The sequence below is a fragment of the Danio rerio genome, chromosome 20 (genome assembly GCF_049306965.1).
Source record: "Danio rerio strain Tuebingen ecotype United States chromosome 20, GRCz12tu, whole genome shotgun sequence".
Classification (NCBI taxonomy): Eukaryota; Metazoa; Chordata; class Actinopteri; order Cypriniformes; family Danionidae; genus Danio; species Danio rerio.
In genome coordinates this window covers 31,209,948-31,232,500 of record NC_133195.1, presented here as the reverse complement: position 1 = coordinate 31,232,500, position 22,553 = coordinate 31,209,948, and the positions used below count along the sequence as shown (strand labels likewise).

At 35.3% G+C, this 22,553-nt stretch overlaps 1 protein-coding gene across 5 annotated transcripts in view; it reads right to left on the bottom strand.

The window, feature by feature from the left end:
• The window catches only part of dpf3 (double PHD fingers 3), a 74,927-nt gene that overhangs the window by 10,699 nt on the left and 41,675 nt on the right, over positions 1-22,553 (bottom strand). The window contains exons 6-10 of one of the 5 annotated variants that reach the window (XM_009294764.5): positions 22,350-22,422; positions 19,020-19,061; positions 11,569-11,706; positions 9,705-9,833; positions 2,960-4,704 (exon numbers count right to left, since the gene is read on the bottom strand). In XM_009294764.5, coding sequence (XP_009293039.1) covers positions 4,541-4,704; positions 9,705-9,833; positions 11,569-11,706; positions 19,020-19,061; positions 22,350-22,422 — 546 coding nt within the window. In that variant the 3' untranslated portion in view covers positions 2,960-4,540. Of the gene's footprint in view, positions 1-2,959; positions 4,705-9,704; positions 9,834-11,568; positions 11,707-19,019; positions 19,062-20,650; positions 20,674-22,349; positions 22,423-22,553 lie in introns of those variants that run through there. The other 4 variants (NM_001111169.1, XM_005160744.6, XM_005160743.6 and 1 more) reach the window with 4 other exon arrangements.

Sequence of the window (22,553 nt, the reverse complement as noted above, 5' to 3'; positions counted from 1 at the left end):
AAACATAGACAGTCAGATAGAAAGATTCATATACAGATAGACAGATAGATAAACAGACAGACAGACAGACAGGCAGGCTAACAAATAGACTTATAAATAGATCAACAGACAGACAGACAGACAGACAGACAGACAGACAAAGAGACAGATATACAGACAAACAAATAGACATGAGTAGACTTATAAATAGATTGGATAGGCAGGCAGACAGATATGTATAGAAACAGACTAATATAGACAGAGACAGATGGAAGGATGGATGAATAGATAGACGGTGAGACAGAAAAACGGATGGATAATAAGTAAAGAAGACAGAAGTAAATAATGACAGACATGAACAAAACACACATTCTGTGTTGAACGTACAAACAACAGTCGTCCCTAAACAACTCCACCTTCTGTTTTGCCCTCCACACACAGAGAAAAGGTGAGTACAGTTTTGAAAAATGCCAGATGGTTCTGTAACCTCTCATGTCTGTCTGTCTGTCTGTCTCTCTCTGTCTGTCTTTCTTTCTCTGAGAGAGGTGTCAGATCCTCGGCCTGCTCACTTCCTCAGTGATACTGTGATAACAGCAGGCTCCTCTTGCATGGATGCCCAGTAAAGCATGTGCAGTCTTCTCAGCTTGGAAAGCATGTTGAGCCTTGGCTTGAAGTGGGAAGTTATGCGAAGCTCTTTCCCTACAGGGAGTTTCATAAGTGCTGCTACATCGTTCTTCTTCATGGATCTGTCCCTGCTATTCACATGCAGAGCTATGTTGAGTATTTCATGCCAACATTTAGGCATCATACCGATTGATTTATTCCCTGCAAGTGTAAGGAACCATGCCTGATTTTACATGCAATATTTTGAGATTTTTAATCAGAACAAATCATCTTGGCTAAAACACGCTAATCTTGGGCTGTCAGTGAATCAAATAGATGTCTAAGAATAGGCCAAAACTGGTCATCAAATAAAGAGAAATGAATGACTACACACATAAAGTCTGTCTAATCTGTCTATTTGACGACTAGTTTTGGGCTACTCTTAGATATCTATTAGATTTTCACTGACAGTCGAAGATTAGCCTGGTTTTAGCCAAACGGTCTATGTTTAGATGTCTATTAGATGATAAACACAAAATTGTTTGCTGAGCTATTATGCCCCTTTCTACAAGATGTGAAGTAAGTCTCTGATGTTCAAGTGTGAATGTGACGTTTCAGCTCAAAATACCCCAGAAATACTGTTTTCTAACACTTTAAAACTGCCCCTTTTAGGCGTTGATCCAATTTGTGCGGTTTTGTTGACTGTCACTTTTAATTAAAATCAAATATGTTCATTTGTGCATCCTAAAACATTTATAATGTTGCTGACATTATCTTCAGCAGGTTAAAACTCCAATGGTAAACAGCTGCTTCTCACTCAGGGCTGTTTATGCTAATGAGGGAGAGAATAGCCCCTTTCACACAGTGATACCGCTTAATATCTGGTATTTTTCCGGAACGACTCTAACGATAAATAAAAAATTAAAATAAAAACGCTGTTCACACAGGCAAAGACATTTTGGAATTTTTCCAGAAAAGACCATCACACATCCATTCCTAAATACTGGTAAATTCTGACGTCATAAATCAGAAATGACCTCTAAACCGCTGGGCTTGAATTTGTAAACATAGAAGGGGTCGGGCTTTTGTTGATGGTTTCACTTTTATTTAAAGCTTAAGCATTCATGCAGCTGCTTTGTCCTTGAGACATCCAAAGGCAGAAGCAAGAATCACAGCTAAATGTTTACACATTTGACTACTTTACAAACTCTGTGGATGGATAAGTATTGTGAACAACTTTGATGAAAACATATGGAGGAACACTTTCACATATCACATAATGTGTGTGTGCGCTCACCGGAGCAGTCCTTCACATGCACACGAGTCAAGCAACTGAAGCAGAGCTTAAAGGTAAACAAACAGCGGTTTATCATTAGCATTTTATCGATAATTTTTACACAGTTGGCATGAAGAAGGAACATAGAAATGTTATCTGACTAGCAGCTAAATGTGTCTGGAAAAATATTCAAAAGATTTTATTTTCATAAACAGCACGGATGTGAATGTGTCTGAATGTCTCATGTCAGCACGTTCTAAATGTGACGCGCTCTATCTGGCAATTTTCCATCTGCATTCACACAGAGCTGCATTCCGGGAAATTACCAGTAATGTTACAGCTACTCTTTCTGGACGAATTTACCTGTATTGTCAAAAAAAGGCCTGTGCACACATAATCCCTTTTTAATTACCTGGAAAGGTCTGTATGTGTGAAAGGGGCTATTGTCACCTGTGGGCGGGGCTTTCCCTCTCTGATGACATTACAAAAGGAAGAAGGTCAATCAAGGTGTTTCTCTAGAATGTTTTTATCTAGCGTGATTATAAAAAAATAAAATTAGTTCATTTTTACTATTAGAGGCTGGCAACATTTACACACTGTTTCTGCACAACTGTGTTTAAACCACATGTAAAAGTGATTTTTGCATAATAGGTCCCCTTTAGGTGTACTATTTGCAATAATGTTCTCTTAGTTGCATAGAAACGATAAGTAATAATGGTTCCAATAATCACTTGGAAAATGGAAAGTCATTTCATAAATATTGTCCAGGAAAACATAACAGCAGTTGGCATATATTTAAGAAAGAAATATGGCACACATTTCCAGCATAATTAAAAATAATATTCAAATATTAGTTTACTAGGTTTTAAAAGGTAAACAATACACTGTTGTTTTGTTGTGCAACATGTTCATGGGAACTCAAGGGGGAACTGATCTCATATATTCACTTCAATGATCCAATTGTAAATTGCTTATAAAAGATCTGCATACTTTACTTTGTTTGATATAATAACATGTACATTTTACATGATAATCAAGTATTTAAAGGTACTATTTGTTCTAATATTTCTGTGAAACAAACTGAACTCAAAGAATAATTCATAAAATGTAAAATGTTTAATGTTTTTCAGTAACAAAATCCAGTGAAAGACTTGCAGGCTGACATTTGGAGTAACAGGACTCAGCAGCGACCACAGCATGGATGGCAGGTTGGATGAAGCGTGTCTGTCTGTTTGTGTGGTTTGTGCCACAGGTCTGCATGACACAAAAGCAGTTACAAGCATCATCTCTTCCGATGTTGCCCTTTGGCTTCGTGTCGAAAGAATGGAACGTCAAATGTTAAACATCAAAACATTTTCTTCAACTTCAGACATTGAAACACTGGGAGAAAGAGCATCGGAGATGTTACAGAACAACTGGTTTAGCCTTCAACCATTTGTGGGCCTATATACATTATACAACATCTTAATAAATTATATTATTGTTTTCCAAGAAAGAAAAATAGAGACATGGAGCCCTGAAATAGAGACAGGATTGAAAGCATTAATGCGGAACATGTTTCAATTCAAAAGTGACACATGAGATCACCATAACAATAAATAGAAGAGCCTTTTAAAGAGCAAATATAGCTGATTTTGTTCGTAGAAAATGGATGCAATGAAATATCCCCATATTACCTGGGTGATGATGTCCCTGTGACTAATGCGTATTGTGCCTTTTATTGCATGTATTCTGTTTTCTAGTTCACATTTACTGCATTTTATTTCTTTTTGAACATAGGAAGCTTATGTGCTTGCAGTCCAGTGTATTATTTGCGATTACACGTACACAGTCCATCCTCAGAGCTGGATCTCTTAACGGAGGTGAGTGGTCCAGATTTTATTTGCGAAAACAAAGCCTTCGTTAGAATCATTGCACGTATGCTACAATTGTACCCTTGCTTGTACCTGTGGGTTTAAGGAGAGTTTCCTGAATAGTAAAGGGAAATTACTCCACAATATGAGTCCGTGTTCTTACACAACACTAGGGAGAGGCCAAGTATCATGTATCCTCCAGCAAACTGATTTTAATTTTCTTTGTTGTTGCTGTAGCTGTCCTGAGAAAGGAGGAGAGATGGACATTTAAATGCCAACTGGCTCTTACCTCTCGGCAAACTGGATCCAGCCAGGGCTTGGCCTCTGCTTTCTTGTGATCCCTTTCTTGGCAAATATTGTATTTATCCAGAGGTAGGAACAACAACACAAAAAAAACCTTCTTCGCTATCCGACCTACAGACACAAGTTGAGAATTGTCTCCTCCTTGAGGTTTGAAATTCTTTCATTTCTAACTATAAATTTTCCACATAGTAGGCATTTGTATCTTACATGGTGATGCGTAATCCACACATTGGTAACGTCCCTGCAATTTTCCATTACGGAAAACAAACAGTCCAGAAGTAAATGGCTCCTCTGTCCCATAACTAGCACCTCTCGGTATACAGAAGATTGAAGCAAATAAAAACAACATTCCTTAAGTTATAAAAGGCTGCAACTTGTCCTTTGAAAGCAATTCCTGAAGTGTCTGGAGTTGTGATTCCATTATGCATGCTGCTGCAAAACAACAGGGAACAAAAAATAGGAAAAAAAAAAAAAACAGGCAGCAGACACATGCCAAGAGTTTGTGTGATGCAGGTTTTTCCTTTGCCTATCTGTACTCAGGTGAGCCTGTGCTGTCGTCGGACAGAAGCCCGTTCAGGTCGTCCTCTTCAAAGCCGTGAAAGGTGGATGCCTCGCTTTCTGACGTGTCTCCGAACATGTCCAGAACTCCCGCCGTCCTCCTCTTCGCCCTGGTCCCACCGACCCGATCAGCTGACATGCATGACGGACATATCAGCATCACAGTGGAAACACACACAAGTAACACTGCAGTCAGCTAGGACTCCTCTGAGCTTGGACAACTTGCAGTACTTGCCGTTACTCAAACATTTATGTATGTTCCTGCATATGAGCTTAGTATCAGTTCTAGATTAAAGTTGCAGCCCCTTAATCCCATGTAAATCCCAATTTTTGTGATAATTCACCCCAAAATGAAAGTTCATCTCTGAAAGCTGTTTTAAAACTGTATGACTTTTTTATTAAACAAAAGAAGGCTTTTTACACAATAAATAGTTAAACCTGGGTCATCCTAAATTCCATTTAAAGTCTGTGAATCTGACGTTGCTGAATTCAGTATGTATCTTCCAACCTAATGTACTATGTACTTCCAACTGAAATTAAATATTGAGTAGCGGGCAGGGATTTCTTTTTGAGCAAACTAGCAGTAAGAGGAGTGTAGTTAAAGATATTGTGGCAGAAACCGTCAAACTGATGTCAACAGGAAATCAAAGCACTGTCACTTCAAATCGTCAGACCTTGATTGAAGATTACTTATTTAGTGGGCTTAATTTAGCGATTATAATTTTCGAAGGTTTTACATCGCTTTGTAAATGTTTATTATTACCATTCGTTGAGTCTCCCCAGCTGCTTCGCGTGACGTCACCCTTAACAAGCGGATAACAATGTGCACTAGCAAAATAAACATAGTAAACTTTGATTTCACATGGGTTTTAAATGGAATCATGTGTTGTAATACCAAACCTGCAGTTAACAATTGATACTGTTTTTTGATGCTTTTACACTGTAAATCTTAAGTTGCCTTTCCACTGCACACGACATTTGGACACGACTGTCGGAATACATCCCCCTTCTGGCAGTTGCACAGAATTTTCAGTTCTGACATGCACCATGGGAGAGAAGCTGTTCTCACAGTGTCTAAAATAATGGAGTGCAAAAGCAAGAGCCATTATTCTCTGTGCTTTAACCATGGTTGAATGAATGAATGAATGAAAGAATACTAGGAACTCATAGACCGCTAGAAATATTGGAGGGAATGTGGAGACAACATAACAAATATATTTTTATTACTTTATTACTTATATTTATAAATAGAAATGTTTATTTTTTTTAAATATAGACTTCTTCTGATTCAAAAAGTATTGAAAAAACTAATATTTCTCATCTCGTGCACACAGACCTGCTTGGACAACACTGGAATACATCACATCTGGTCGGCCGGTCGCATATGGTCTAGTCGCAGGAGTTTAAATATTTCAACGAATCCGCAGCGCAATTCAGATCCGATATTTTTTGCATCCGGAGATAATCGGAACTCCACTCAGCTCACGGACTACTCTCCATTGGAAATTAATGACTTCCGGTCTGTCGCTTGTAGTGTGCAGTGGAAAGCAGACTTTAAGGCTGCGTTTACCTCGAAGCCAACTGAAAATATCTGCATTCTTCTCAAAGCATCTAGTTGTGGATACTTCTGAAACATGGCATTTATTTTTTCATTTGAGATTATATGCCTTAATATGAAATATCTGCTGTACTAGCTACTGATTTTCTCATATTTTGAATTTTTTTTCTGACTTTGTTATGAACCACCCATGCCAGAAATGCCATGTGTAACAGAAGGTAGCAATTAGGAGTTGTGCGGGATAAGTTCACTGCCTGGGCCTTGAGATGCCTCTTATGATCAACAAAAGAGACCTTTATGATAACGTACCTATCATCCATTCTATTTTTAAACTTTTTTGTTAAATGTTGCTTTCTAATTATTTAAAAGTGAAAACATATGCTAGCCTCTGAAAAAACACAGCCAGGATTGTAGCCTTTTTTGCCTTAGCACTGCACTATTAATCGAATGCAAATTTCATTTGTACTTTCGTCAGTAAAGCCAGCTTTGTAATCAGCTGAAAATCTTCAGCCGGTGCTTTGAAGAGGAGCTGTATTTTTGAACGGTCTCTTCACACTAATTACAAGTCCTTTTCCATATTTTTCCCCCCGCAAACACTGAAGTAACAGTAGCTCAGTGTGCAAAATTGCATACTTTGTTAAAGGAGAGTAGTACGTATAAATACGTATTTGAAAATCAGTAGACCAGAAGAACCCAGATAACAACTTCCACTGAATTGCACAAGGGGACCAGTCTGAATTGCACATTTTAGGATTTATGAATGGAAGTAAAGCAACACAACTGATGAAAATAGGTCATGTAAAAATGAAAACATCACGGATGTAGTATAGATGTAGTACGTATATACACATAGTATACAGAACTTTTTTTTTCAACAGCTGCAAAATTCAAATTCAAATGCAGAACCTACTCTGACTGTATGCGATTTCAGACACACAGACTGTGTTCTCGTGATGCTTTTAATTGGCTGTTGGTTGCTAAGCATCTTGAAATAAAACATGTCAGTGTTTGGCACTATAAATGCAGTACTAATTCTACTCATTATTTCATAACTCTGGCAAAAAGGAAGATTCTAAATTAAGTGGTAAATGTTGCTTTACCTGGGGTTACAAATAGTGTTGCAAGCTATAATTCCAGTTTAGAGCAGTGTTAGAAGCCCTAAAGTCATACAGTCTTGAAAAAGATGACACTGAATGTATAATGTTTTTATTTCTGGGTGAATTATCCCTTTAATTCTTTTTATTTATTTTTTTTTTTACTGAAGAATACATTATTTGGTCTCTCCCTGTGCTTGGTATAGCATTTATTTATGAGAAGGCAATGGATCACACAGCCAGGAAAGAAAAACATAAAGAATGAAAGCATATGAGCAAAATAAATATGAGTATATTTTGCACATGTGAACTGAGATAAAGCCTTTAAGCATGTTAAGAATTCAAAAAATAATTGAAGCAAATAAACGTGGGATATTTGACCCTTCCCTGGACCATATGACAGCAAGAGCACTTGGACAAGCACTTAAAATAAACAAAAAGTCCACAGCAAGTAAATGCTTGTTCTCAATACTTTAGCATTTGGCTCACACACCTATTGTAAAGGCTTGTATACTAAGTGGAAGGTTGGAAATAATTATAAAACAAAAAGCAATTGAACTCAAAGTCTGCTACCTTAAGTTTCTTTTTTTTTCAGCCTAAGAAATCTAAATTGGGTGCAAGATGCTGTTGGACTTTTTTGTCTTTGCATCAGCCTTGCGAAATGGTGTGTGTTTGTGTGTGTGTGTGTTTGTATATATATATATATATATATATATATATATATATATATATATATATATATATATATATATATATATATATATATATATATATATATATATATATATATATATATATATATATATATATATATATATTGTTTGTCTGTTGCACAACATACCTTAATGAAATACTATATCATCAGTATTATTATTCTAGTATAGTCAACTATAGTTATTACATTTTTAAATGTGAACATGATTTAACATGATCCAAAATATTGAAGTAATTCACGAATAAACACCAAAACTGCAAAAGATAAATAACTGCATGAAAGCAGTGGAAATCTGTGTTGGTTTCAAGGGCACAGATTAAACCTATTTAGGGTTCAAATCAATCGCTAATGGCAACTCTCCATTAAAAAGCCTTTCTAGTAGAATTAATCTGTGTCTGGAAAATCATTTGAACATGACATGGTTATGTCAAGCCAAACTCAAACCACACTCAATGAAATTTCAGAAATCAAATGAACAAACAAGCTCTAGCAAAGAGAAAAATAAATAAATAAAACATGAAAAGATGGGATATGCACAAACAAGCTGATGAAATATTTACGCATGACATGATAAAGCACTAAATAAGATTTAGAATGGTTCTTTAGGTGGAAACATATTTAAAATGTACTCAATATCAGATCAGGAAATTGCAGATATTATACTTTCTATGACATAAAATATTCATAGTTATTTGGCATTTATCTGTTGTCCTATGTATACAAACCCTTTTTCAAAATATCCTTTAAAACAAGAGTGATGTGCGTGTAATGATTATATATATTTATGCTTATTTTACGTAAAAGAATACCATGTATTAAACTTAATGTCAAAAATAAAACAACATTTAAGTGCTTCTGATTTGTAGTCAAGAGTTTACTGACCTAAAATACAGCTACTGTAATCTGACCCATTTTAGAGCACCATGAACTCTACATAGGGGTATGCGATACTGGCAGAAAATAATCTCAATATTTTTGTCATGGTTATTTAAATGTGATACTAAAGCCACCAGTAGATGGCAGCAAGTCCTTATCTTTAAAAGAGAGTCACTGGATCACTCGCGCAAACTATTTATTTAAAATGTATGATTTGTTTAGAAATGAAGCAAGTGACCGTATGAAATTATCATTAAAGCAGTAGTTCTCTCAATTCGTTTAAAACACAACAGTGTTGCTCTGAGATGCACAAATGGTCTGTTCAAATTTTTTTGTTGGCATACACAACCTGCAAAATTGTGTCTAAAATGTAACCCGCTCAATAATAACTTCTTGTTTGAGAAGGAACTGTTGTGCAAAATCAATATCTCATATGCGATCGCACACCTTAATATTTGCAAACATATACTCTTCTAAAATTAACTGATATCTTATGATCTTAAAAAAAGAGAACAAGTTGCTTTTACAATTATATGGTTATTTTATTATCATACATTATTATAATACCATACATTATTAATATTATAATTACCTAACTATACATAGAGGAGTAATATCGCACACCCCTATTGTTATGCTGATTACAGACAGAGACAGAGAGAGAGAAATCTCGGAAAGCTGATTTTGACAGCTTTTGCATGTTTGTAATTTGCTACTAAAACATCTGGCAATGCATTTTAAAATCTTTTATTTTATAAATTCAACTATGCCATACTAATCATCTCCCTCAGAGTGAAATAAGGGCACAATGGAGGTGGAATCTTGATCTAACATGGGCAGATACTGTAACTGTGAGCAACATAGAAGATGGTGAAGTGAAGGGACTCACCAGAGCGGCCGCAGTCTGAACAGGAAACCAGCTCCTCGGCCTGGCCTGTCTTCCTGTTAGAGCCTGAGTCTCCCAGACAGAAGTCACAGTAGTCATTAGGGATGATCGAACCATCAGGCGCTTTCTGTGCTGTAAAAATAGGGCAAATTAAAGGATTAGGGTCATAGAACAACAACAGAGGTGAACAAAAGAACAAATTGTAAATGCTATTACACTTCCCAGGTAGTCTAAGTAAGGAGAGCATCCTTACCACGGACACTTAAGATGGTATTTGATGTATGATTCTATAGTGGTTAAACATGAAATATATTTTGTTTTAGCCATATCTAATGACAATATTTGGTCTCAATCCTCTAAAAAAATATGATAGCACAGTGAAAGTAGTGACGAGAAATAAAGTCGGAGAAAGAGTGGTGGATGAGATTGGGAAAGATCTATGATTTGGGAATGCACCACATCAAGGTTATTATAGTTCACAAAAACGAAAAAAAAACTAAAACTAAAATTTAAAATAATTTTCGTAAACTGAAATAAAAAATAAAGGTTTTTTTTTTTTTTTTAAACTGGAACTACCTGAATCTGTATTGTGTACATACAAAACTAACTGAAAGAACGTATTTAAAACTATAGCAAAAACATTTTTTGTTTTCGTCTTTGTAAATGTATTTAACACAGCATTAAACAGCATTAAATACAGAGACCTAAAATTATAACTTCAACACATTTGTACTCAATAATGGGATTTATTTCTGTATTAGTGATTGCAATCGTGAACGAATCGTTCATTTTAACTGGATCTTCAAAGTGAACCAGTTGAACTAGTTCACCAAATCAAACTGAATCATTTGAAACGATTTGCGTCTCCAATAAACACCCTTATCCAAAAATGACTAACTTTTTAACATGCCTTATACCCCCCTCTGACTGGAAATAAACCAATATATACTGAGTTATTAAGTTATTAGAACAGTACAATGAGATCAGATTTGAGAAGCAGTGAATCGATAATACTGTGCATGCTTGATTGAGCAGATGGTGAACCGAACCTAAACAATACATGGCAGCCTGCTGTGACTGAACTAAACTTGAACAACTGAAGTGGGTAAACCGAGGGCTTAAATGAGAGGATCTGGCGAAACGTAAATTTATGTCACAATGTCAAAATAGAATTTAAATGAGTGAATCATGCTTCAGTTGGGTTGCAAAACTTCATTGTTAGAAACTTTTCAGATCATGATGATGTTTTAACTGACTGCAATTATGATTGCTGACTACATATTTTTGATATGTTAAGTCCTGACATAGGAGCTTTGTCAAAAAAGATCCTGTTTGCGTTAAAGATCTGAAATTCCCATCACTACTGTGTATCTAACCTCAGAAGCAGCCTTAACACATATTTTATTTAAGGCAGCTATCTTGTGGGCTATTAAATTTGAATTTGTGGACGAGTAGATGTTAGTGGTAGATGATAGTGTTCATGTGTCCTAATACATGCTTCAAAAAATGTATCTTAGGTTGAGTTTCGATTATACAATATTAATTCTGATGATTTTGAATCTTGCACCTAACAAATATCTTTCTTGAAAAAAAAACTAAAACTAATACTGAAACTACTAAAAACTACACGACACTAAAACTATGCCATTTCGAAATAAAAACTAATAAAAACTAGTAATTAAAACTAACTGAATTTGTAAACAAAAAGTCAAAACGAAATAAAAACTAAAACCAACGAAAAAACCCAAAACTATTATAACCTTGCAGCACATGTCGCACACCACTAGGCTTAGTAGGCATAATTTGCATTTTCAGATTTCACAATATAAAACAATTTTCTTACAGTTTAAACAACAAAATGACTTACGTTTATGATTCTCATGATGGACAGGAGGAGATTGAGGGATTTCGGTTTCCCGTTCTTCCTCACCTTCCTCTTCAGCAAGGTGAGTATGGGCGTAATGGTAGCTTAGTCCAGGACGGTTTTTGTAACGCTTGCCACAAACTAAGACAAAGAAAATTGGTTACAGAGAGATTCATTTTACAGGCAAAAAAATACTCCAGTAATGCTAAGTTATGCTAATACTCAAGCTGGGATGCTAATACACATCTAAGAAATTCACAAAGCAGCTAGCTGTGGAGTCAAAGCGCTATCACAAAATCTACACTGCATGTTCTCAGCTAGAGAGAGAGAGAGAGACATGCGGGGTGTAAGAAGAGCGTTGAAGGCACAGTATTAGCACTGCAACCCCACAGTCTTTCTCTATGAACACCTACATGTGCTGCTATAGCTGTCCTAGCAGGTGCTCTGCACTCACTGCACCTGTAATTTGCAGGAATTTAGGAAGCATAATTGGTGGTGTGATCTTCTTAGAGAAAAGCTATAGATATTACTTAATACGTAGTGACATGCACTAATATTGGCCCCCATGTTACACATAAGCAAAGATGACTGTGTATAAAATGTATTAATCATTTAACTTTTGATCATTTGCTGAAAATACTACCAAAATTGAGAACAAATAAATGCAAACGTGGCACCATTTTATATAAAACTTTTTTTTGTTAAATATATAGAATTCTGGGCCAATAACTATTTGTATTCGCAACAGGTTGCACATTTGGTAATGGTAATGAAAAAGCGGCTTTAATTGTGGAAATTGTGGAAATTTATATCAGCAAAATATTTATTTTTACGTTTATTTGCTTTGATGTTGTCAATTTTTTAGTACACCTGGAGTTGGTTGCACCAGCAGTGTGTAAGTTAAAACGTAGCCTAGTTGTGAATTAAAGGGACTAAGCTACAACTTACACATTACTAAATATTTTTGTGTTGCACCACCAAACTTAGTTTAAACGTAACGATACGTTCCAACTAAATATTTATGACAGCCTCCCTCCATGTATAATGGTAGAAAAGAGATGACAGCGAGATTAGTTTACATTGTGGAGCTCTCGATCATAATAAAGAATGATCTCCCTCCACTCAAAGCCTTATTTTCCTCCCAAATCTCAGAGGAGTTCTTTCTCCCAAAGGAGTTATTTGTGTTAACTGTATATATCAATTAAAACGAGAATTTCAAGTTTAACGTTTTGATAACTTCATGTGTATTCGTGAGCATTCACAGCTTGTGATGCAGGTGTGTGGGTCATCTGTTATAGTGACTGTCTGTAATGTAATGTACTATAAAATGTAATTTATTATTTAATTTTCATAGGAAAGTTATATATTGATGCGTTAGTTGCAGAATTTTAAAGCAGTTTAAAGATTTAAATGCTTCTTAATGGATTTTACGTCATTCAACGCGACTACGCATGACTTTACGGAGAGCTTATGACCAACTAACTACGGTTCACTTTAAGAACATGTGGTGCAACCGAAGTGAGCACAAATTTAGTTACAAACTAGCTAGTAGTTAAGCCCCTAGTGTGTACTTTACGTTCCAGTTTAAAAAAAAAGAACTTGCGAACAGCTGGTGCAACCCTACCCTTTGAAGGGTTCTTGAAAAAGAATCAATCATGGCGTCCATATTGCAGTCTCATTCCAAACCAAAGTGCTCAAAACTGGCCAGTTTGCAGGGCCCTTCGAAATGAAGGATTTCAAAGAGTACAAGTAATTGACACTACTGGCTCCCATGAACATTTGCACAAGGAAGTTGATTGATATTGTGGTCTATTAAGTAGGGATCACCTCTATCCAATCGGGTCTTCCATGAAAGATTTATGATTTGTGAGGTGAAAATCGGCGAGGCAGTGGCGCAGTAGGTAGTTCTGTCGCCTTACAGCAAGAAGGTCACTGGGTCGCTGGTTCGAACTTCAGCTCAGTTGGTGTTTCTGTGTGGAGTTTGCATGTTCTCCCTGCCTTCGCGTGGGTTTCCTCTGGGTGCTCCGGTTTCCCCCACAGTCCAAAGACATGTGGTACAGGTGAATTGGGTAGGCTAAATTGTCCGTAGTGTGATGTGAATGTGTGTGTGGATGTTTCCCAGTGATGGGTTGCGGCTGGAAGGGCATCCGCTGCGTAAAAACTTGCTGGATAAGTTGGTGGTTCTTTTCGCTGTGGCGACCCCGGATTAATAAAGGGACTAAGCCGACAAAAAAAAAAAATGAATGAATGAGGTGAAAATCATCCTGTGAGAAATCTAGAGCGAGTTACACAATGACGATTAGTAGCTCAAAATTCTTTGTTGTTCCATAGATCTGCGTCTCTTAAATGTGACAGTTTTGACTCGTGTTTGATAGAGTAATGTGTTTCTTAACATGATAAAATGAGTCATGTTAAAGTAACTTAGAGGAGAAGTATCTATTTTACATTTATGCAAATGCAAGTATTTATTTGTTAATTTAATATGTTATAAATAATTAAATTAAGAGACAATCATTTAACAATATGTTAAGGAGGTTAGTTGGGTCTTGGGGACAGATAGTCTATACAATTACAATCCAACATTACCTTCATTGCCACAAATTGTTTGGAAGGGTTTCAAGAAAAGACTATTATTTTTATTCACAGCCTTCTTCGCTCATATTTACCAAGGGTGCCAATATCACCGTTAGGCACCGCATATTGAACAACAGCTTTATTAAATGTGGTCAGAATCTGTCACTGATACTGTATGTCTTGGGTGTTTTTACAGTATATCTAGCTTTTAATGTGGTTAAGTGCTATCTTACTGTGGTCTGATTACTGACAACACATTAATGTCAGTGGCATATTAGATTACAGACATGAGCTATATCACATAACTGTATCACAGTGTTGATGTGTTTCATGGATACTGAATACAAATGGTTTGCTGTTATAGGTTGTCATATTATGTAAAGCTCATTTCCTTCTCTCTACAGGAGGACGCAGTAAACATGTCAAGCATCTGTGGGTTGCAGACTGCAATACCAGCAAGGTAAGCACAATATTTTCACAGTCATAAATTCTCCCTCTACAATCTATAAAAAAGGATGAACAAACCATACAGAAGGACAGCATATGTACAGCTTAGGAGACCAGTTGAAAATGCCCAGTTTCTCTGGATTTATGGTTGTGTGTTTGAATTAAATGACATTTTTTGTTTGTTTGTTTTCCACCTTTCTTCCAAATGAAATGTTTTTGAAACATTCCATGTTTTTGAGCATGTTTGTTCATTTTTACATTCATTGTTAGATACAACACAATTCCAATGTCTTAGCATTAGAAGAGTTAAGAAATCAGTATTTAATGGACTAACCCTGAAAAATTATCAATTTGGAAGAAATAATATCAGAAATAAAACTATTTTAACATTATACACTGCAAAAAAAGGCTTTTCTTACTTTTTCCCTAATTTTTAGACCAAATATGTATAAAATTCTTACAATTTTCCTATTTTTTATAGTCCAAATGATTAAAAATCCTTAAATCAAGAACCATTTTCTATACAAGTAAAAATATATATACAGTTCAAGTCATTCATTTAAATTTTTGTTTAACAGAAAGCTTTTTTTTCAACACATTTCAAAACATAATAGTTTTAATAACTTATTTCTAATAACTGATTTATTTTATCTTTGCTATGATGACATTAAATAATGTTTTACTACATATTTTTCAAGACACTTCTATACAGCTTAAAGTGACATTTAAGGCTTAACTAGGTTAATTAGGTTATCTTGTCAGGGGTGCGTTTCCCAAAACCATCGTTAGCCAACTAAGGTCGCAAGTTCTGTCGTTACAAACATAGTTTGTTAATTTGATGTTTCCCAAATCCATCATTCAATTGAACATTTGCAAACTGAGTCGCAAACTTGTGCACTTAGAACTACATGTTTGGAGCTGTAGTTCGAAACATAGTTCCAGGCTGTGTTCTATTCAAACTTATCTCTCCTATGCCCTTTTCATTTAGAACATTCTAACATTTAAACTTGGAATGATTAAAACTAAAAAAGCCTTAAAGTCATCTCTCTTAGGTGTAGTTTGCTTTCAATGTATTTTTACAGTTCAGTTTTAGCGATCTTCATGTTTACAGTTGTGCTCCCTTCGCAGTGCACTTTGAAAGCATTAATGTCATTTTGAACATAGCCTCATGACGAAAGCTATATAGGTAACCTATTATTTAAAAGCCGAATTTATGTTTCGTCTCCAAAGCTTGTGAAAACAAATATATAAAGCATACGTTAATGATTTTAATTTATAGTAGGTTATTTATTAAGTATCTGTACTGTATGATATGGGCCTGAAGAACTACAGAACATTTCTGCAGTGGTTTGCATGTGTCAAATTGTAAAAGTAGACTTTTCAAAAAAATAAAATAAATAAATAATTGAACAATATCCTACTTGATAATAATAATTAAAATAATAATAATCGTCATCATCATCATTATCATTAATATTTTTGCAAAAACAATATTAGATTTTATTTTAAATGCATGTTTGTGTAAAACAATATCATTTGCACAAAGAAATTATTTGGTTCTTCTCTAAAGAAATAGTTACTCAACCCTGTTTAGAGCATCGTTATGAGCGTTTTACGTTTTAACTAACATGATTTAAAGGAAAAATATATAAAAGGAAAAACCCACATAATTAGGATATATTCTGAATATAAAAAAATAATTTTTATTTGTCTAGAAAATGCTTGTTTTTAAATATTTAAAAAATTAAGCTAAAGCTAAAAACCTTTTTGCAGTGTACTCAAACCCATTGCTTAATAAATCCAGTTCATTCAGAGAAAATATTTATTTTAAAGCAGTCTCCAAATTTTTTCCATAGCTGTACATTATTTGACAAAGGTTACTAAGAAAAACTACTTATTAACTAAAGTACTTTGACTTTTAACAACAACAATTAGTAACTAAACTGTTTGAGAGTTTAGTAACTAATATTATCAATATTTGTTCATGCTTTAAGTCAAAGATTGGACAGGGCAACTAAATAATAATGCAAACTAATAGTACCTTACTCTGCCCAATCAATCCATTTGGAAAAATCAAATCCCAATAAATAAAGCAAAGTCCCTTTTCACAATTAATTTTAAGGTAAAATGCTGTTTCCTTGTTGTCTTTATTCTTTTTATTGACGCATGATACTTAAAGGAGCACTAAGTATCCAATAATAGGGAGCTTAATTGTATTGAATGTGCACTTGTAGTGTACTTCAAATCTTACAGTAACAGTTTATTGGATTTGCAGATAATATAATATTAATGAAATAAAAGGCCACTAAATGTACTTAAAGAGACCTCGCATGAATGTTTCTTAAGTGCATTTTGGAATCATCTCAAATCAAAAGTACAATTTAAACCACTGTGTTTGTCGTGCCTTAAAGAAGTGAAGAATGCTTATTCTGATGTGTGAAATAACAGACTGAAGTTGTGGATGTTCTTTTTGTATATAATTTTGTCTGTGTTAATGCAAACAGCATGAATTCATTTTAAAAGTATTTTATTTTTATTAGAAAGTTTATGTATAGCCTTCATTTTTGTTTCTATTTTAAAACATTTTGTATTCATTTCACTAGGTACAAAAACAGCTTACACAATTTAAGACAAGAAATATTTAATTCCAGTGCCATTTCAGCATTCTTTGTTTACAGTATATTCCTCTAGAATCTATCATTTCCTTGGCAAGCCATGAAAGTAATAATACATTTAAAAAAAAGTAATATTATATTATTCTCATCTGATAGTGCACAAAAATTAAAGAATCAAAATCAGTGTAGTTTTTAATAGTTAATGCATATTTTTTATGTTTTTCATGTTTTTGAATGTTTTTTCTCTTTTTTTTTTTTGTTGTTATTGCATACGGGTTAAGCACATAAAATAATTTCATGAATGCAAATAACATTCAATTAAGTGTCCAAAAACACAGCATTTGCAAACACAAACACAGTTTGCAGTAAAGTTTTTTTGTTTCTAATACAAGCACTTTTTGCAAGGTGATTTTTATTGTAAAATAAAGGTATGTAATAGTAACCCATCGGTCCTACTGCACCCAACCCTGTGCTGGGATTGAACTGGCGATTCTATGTATGGGAGTCGGTTGCTCTAACAAGGAGGCTAAAGACCATGGCCTCAAGCATCTGTCGCTAGAGTACCTATTGAGGTCAGAGGAGTGAGGTTTCCCTGCATAGCACTTCATTAGCTGGCCTCTGTTCATGGCACGTGCTGATAAATCGCGATATTTGCTTTAGCGGTGATTCCGACTGAGCCGGACAACAGTTTGATGAACTGTTGTCCGTTGTCGGCAGGAGGATTTTCCCCCAGAACACCAACAACAGACACGACCCCATAATTATGCCCCTACTAGAGAAAGCTCCTGATTGGTTAACGCAGCACGAATGTCTGCTGAAGTTCAAATTTCCCAATTCGAGCTAAATCCGCACTAAGAGCGTCAATCGCAAAAAACTCTCTACTCGCGCAAATCGCACCATTCCGTCTTTGCATTGACTTAACATGTAAATCACTCGTGCTTGATGCTTTATTCGCGTCTGGTGTGAACGCAGCATTACACTCATCCCCTAAACCTCACTTCCATCCCAGACGAGCCCCCACGTGTAACCCACCAGGATGAGCTGGGAGCAAACTGGCGATTCTATAAATGGGAGTTGGTTGCTCTAAGAAGAGGACTAAAGACCATGGCCTCGAGCCATTGTCGTCAGAGCACCTTTTGAGGTCAGAGGAGTGCATAGCACTTCACTAGCAGCTAGTGAACTAGTATGTAGATGTAGTATATAAAATCTTAAAGCTTATACTGTATATATTTGTTTTTTTTTCTCTACAAGGTTGCATATCGGTGTTTTATAAATGCTATTTATTTCTTCATGGATAAAACTGACTTAAATACTTAGTGCACCTTTAACCTGCTAATATGTATTTCATGTAACAGACCTGGCTTTTGTAGGAACTGTGCTACTTCTAGTGTATATTTAATGTAAAAAGAGACTGGGCTGAATCATAAAGCTGAACACAGGAATCATTAAGGCAGATCATAGGAAAGGGAAGCAACTACATGCATTTGGTTTCAGCAAACTGCACGTCCAGAGTCAATCATTTTAGCAACGCAGCAGATTTTCACCTAAAACAGGGCCTGCAATCTAAATGCGTCAATGAAAAGGCTACGTGCTCAAGCTTTGCTTTTTTAGCATTGTTTTTTGTTAGCCATGCGTGAAAGCTTTTAGACAAGCAGTGTGAGATATCAACAGCAGCTACTGAGACAGGGGAAATTAAAGTCTGAACTAGCTGAGTAATGTTAATAAAGCCTTCCCGACACAAGCATTTAACTGATTAGCCTTGTCATTAGCATAGCCCACATGTCCGAGCAAGAGGAAGATGGCAACAAGGCTGAATACCTGAGTCAGCGGTTTTTGAGTTATGCTTTTGTTTGTATCTGTCTGAAACAGAGGAGACACAAAGCAAAAGAGGAGACAGAAAAAAAAAAAAAAAAGAAGTAAGTTACATTCAGAGAGGCTTCTGCAAACCCAAAGTGGCTCTAGTATCTCCTCGGGTAGACACATGCTCTTGATATTAAAACAGACCACCATGCCAAGATGGGAAACAACAGGCAGGTACCATATGACAACATGAAAGAAGTTTTTTTTGAGGAACACAAAACAAGACAGCCAAATAGCAGTAAAGTCAAAACAGTTCAAATCCCATTATGAATAAAGAGACATTAATCATAAATTAGACAATATTTGTCAAAGCCTATATATTAGATATTTCTGCCAGTTTATATTATTAATCAGAGGGGTCCAAAATTATGAGAGCACAATAGTTTAAGTACTGTTTTTTATATATAATATAAAAAGAATAGTGCTGTTTAATAAATAATCATGACTACTTGAATACAAAACAAAAGTTTCAGAGCATTATAATTAAATAGTAATATAATTATATATATATATATATATATATATATATATATATATATATATATATATATATATGTGTGTGTGTATGTGTGTATGTGTGTGTGCGTGTGTGTGTGTGTGTGTGTGTGTGTGTGTGTGTGTGTGTTGTATTATGTATTATGTTTTTAAATATGTAATATAATGTGTATTTATATAGCACATTTACTGTCTATGGCCATACACCCAAAGTGCTTCACAATAATGGGGGCGGTCTCTCCACACCACCACCAGTGTGAAGCATCCACTATGATGATGCGACAGCAGCCACAGGACAACCGCCAGTGGGCTCATCACACACGAGGCAATTCGGTGGATAGGGGTGATTGAAAGGCCCTGGTCAGTAAGGGCCAATGGTGGGAATTTTGGAAAGGACACCAGAGTTACACCCCTACACTGCAAAAAAAAAAAAAAAAATGCTTTTCTTACTTAGATGTTTTGTCTTCTTTCTAGTCCAAATATCTAAAAAATTCTTAAATCAAGAAACATTTTTTGGGCAAGCAAAACTCATCGTCTTGTTTTCAGAAATAATATTCCAAAATTGAGTTTTTCCTTAAAACAAGCAAAATGATCTTCCAATGGGGTAAGCAAAATAATCCTGTTTTTCCCTTTGACGTAAGATCATTTTGCTAACTCCATTGGCAGATTATGTTGCTTGTTTTAGGGAAAAACTCACTTAATTTTGGCATATATTTTCTGAACACAAGACAATATGATTTGCTTATATAGAAAATTCTTTTTGATTTAAGAATTTTTAGATATTTGGACTTGAAACAAGAGAAAAAATCTAAGTAATATTTTTTGCAGTGTACTCTTTACGAGCAGTGCCATGAGATTTTTAATGACCACAAAGAGTCAGGACCTCAGTTTAACGTCTCATCCAAAAGACGCCACCCACTGACAGTATAGTGTCCCTTTCACTTTACTGGGGCATTATGACCCACACAGCCTGCAAGTTGAGCACCCCTGCTTGCTTTACTAACAGCACATCCAACAGCAACCTAGTTTTCCTATGCAGTCTTCCATCCAGGTACTGACAAGGCTCATCCTGTTTAGCTTCAGTGAGTTACCAGTCTTGGACTGCAGGGTCATATGGCTGTCAAAATAATAAATATATGTACTATTTCTATATAAATGCCCACACAAAAATATACTTTAAGAATATTCACACACACACATATATATCTCTGTGTGTGGTTATTCATTATTAATTGTTAAACAGCACTAATAATAATAATAATAATACCTAAATGTTTTTCACATGTTTTTATTCACCAGAATAAACAGCAAAAGCAAGTCCAAAGCACTCAAAATATGTGGGGAAAAATATGAAAAAGCCTTTAATAACATGGCTATTCCTTAAAACTGCCCCTATGCATTTCGGAAAACACTTTAGACCTTCATCAGGCTAAAGTTCATTGAGTTATATTTGTAAAAAACTGTATTTTTTTGCTGTTTATTAAGATGAATCCCCACAAAGAGCACTGATACATTAACTAGGCTACCCCTGAGCACTTTTTGATTGATGTTGGTTTTTTAATTATGTTTTAAAATTCAAATACTCTTGGTTTAAAGGGATAGTTCACCCAAACATAAACATTTACTCCTTTATACGTCTAAGTATTTTTCTTCCTGCTGAACACAAAAGTTGTTATTTAGTCAAAAGTAAATAATACTTCTGAAGTCATTAGCTTCCATTAATCTTCTTCAAAATATTTTCTTTTGTGTTCAACAGAAAAACAAATGTATAACTTGTTTGTTCAAACTATTCTTTTGAATCAGGTTTTAAATACAAGATGTTCTAAGTCAGGGTTTCCCAACCATGTTCCTAGAGAAGCACCAGCTCTGCACATATTCCATGGCTGTTTCTCAATTCCAAGAATGCAGAGAACGTTCTTGTAAAGACCAGTCTTGCCAGGTCATCTCAGAAGAACGAACTCATGAGACCAAGAGGATAGAGAAATGAGATGCTGCGTTCCTGATGGTCACATGACCTTCACATGTTTTTAACGGAATTATTGAATTTAACATACAGCTTTCATACAACGATTTACTGTTTTTTTTTCTTTTCAATGTATATAACATGCACAAAACCCTTACAAATATACTTTGCACAATACAAATAAAACATATTTAAACACCCTTAATGTGTTTTTGCCTTTATTAAGATTTTTTTAATGTTAATGTTTACTTTCACTGTATCATTTAGAGAAACTCTTGAGATAAATAAGTGTTATCTCTGAACTTTAATAATAAATCTACTGTATATAAAATGCTGCGCTTCCCACCTCCTTTATTCAGTCACAATGACTTGTGGGACTTCTCGAGTGAGTTTTGTGCTCAATTTTGCATCGGTGCATCCTCCATACTCCATACACATCCGGGAATATTCACATATCCTCCGTTCTTGCTGTCTTGAGGTTTGGAACTGAACTTTGGCAGTTGCTGATGTTGTTACACAAGAACACAAGGACGCTGAAGAACGCATATTGAGAAACAGCCCATGTCTCCTTAAACAAACACACCTGATTCAGATCATCATCTCATTAGCAGAGACTAAACGACATGTAATAGGTATGACAGACAAAGGAGACATCCAAAACATACAGTGTTGGTGGTCCTCCAGGAACGTGGTTGAGAAACACTGTTCTAAGTGGCCTTAAATGCATAATACTGATTAATTCAAACATACACAAGTTAAATGTATTTTTCAGGTCACTCTGGCTTTAAGGCACAAGGTTGGCATATTAAAGTGATGACTTGGACACTCACTGTCACACACGTAGGGTTTATCCTGATCGTCGTTGGCCACTGCTTCTGTTCGCCTGCGCCCAGAGCCTCGACCCTGATCACAAATTACAGGACAATCGCTTTTATACATGACATGGAATCAATATTTACATGATCTCTCAACACTTTATCTTCTCTCCGTCTCTTCAAATACCATATCTCGGACGGATCATCATAGGTATTTCT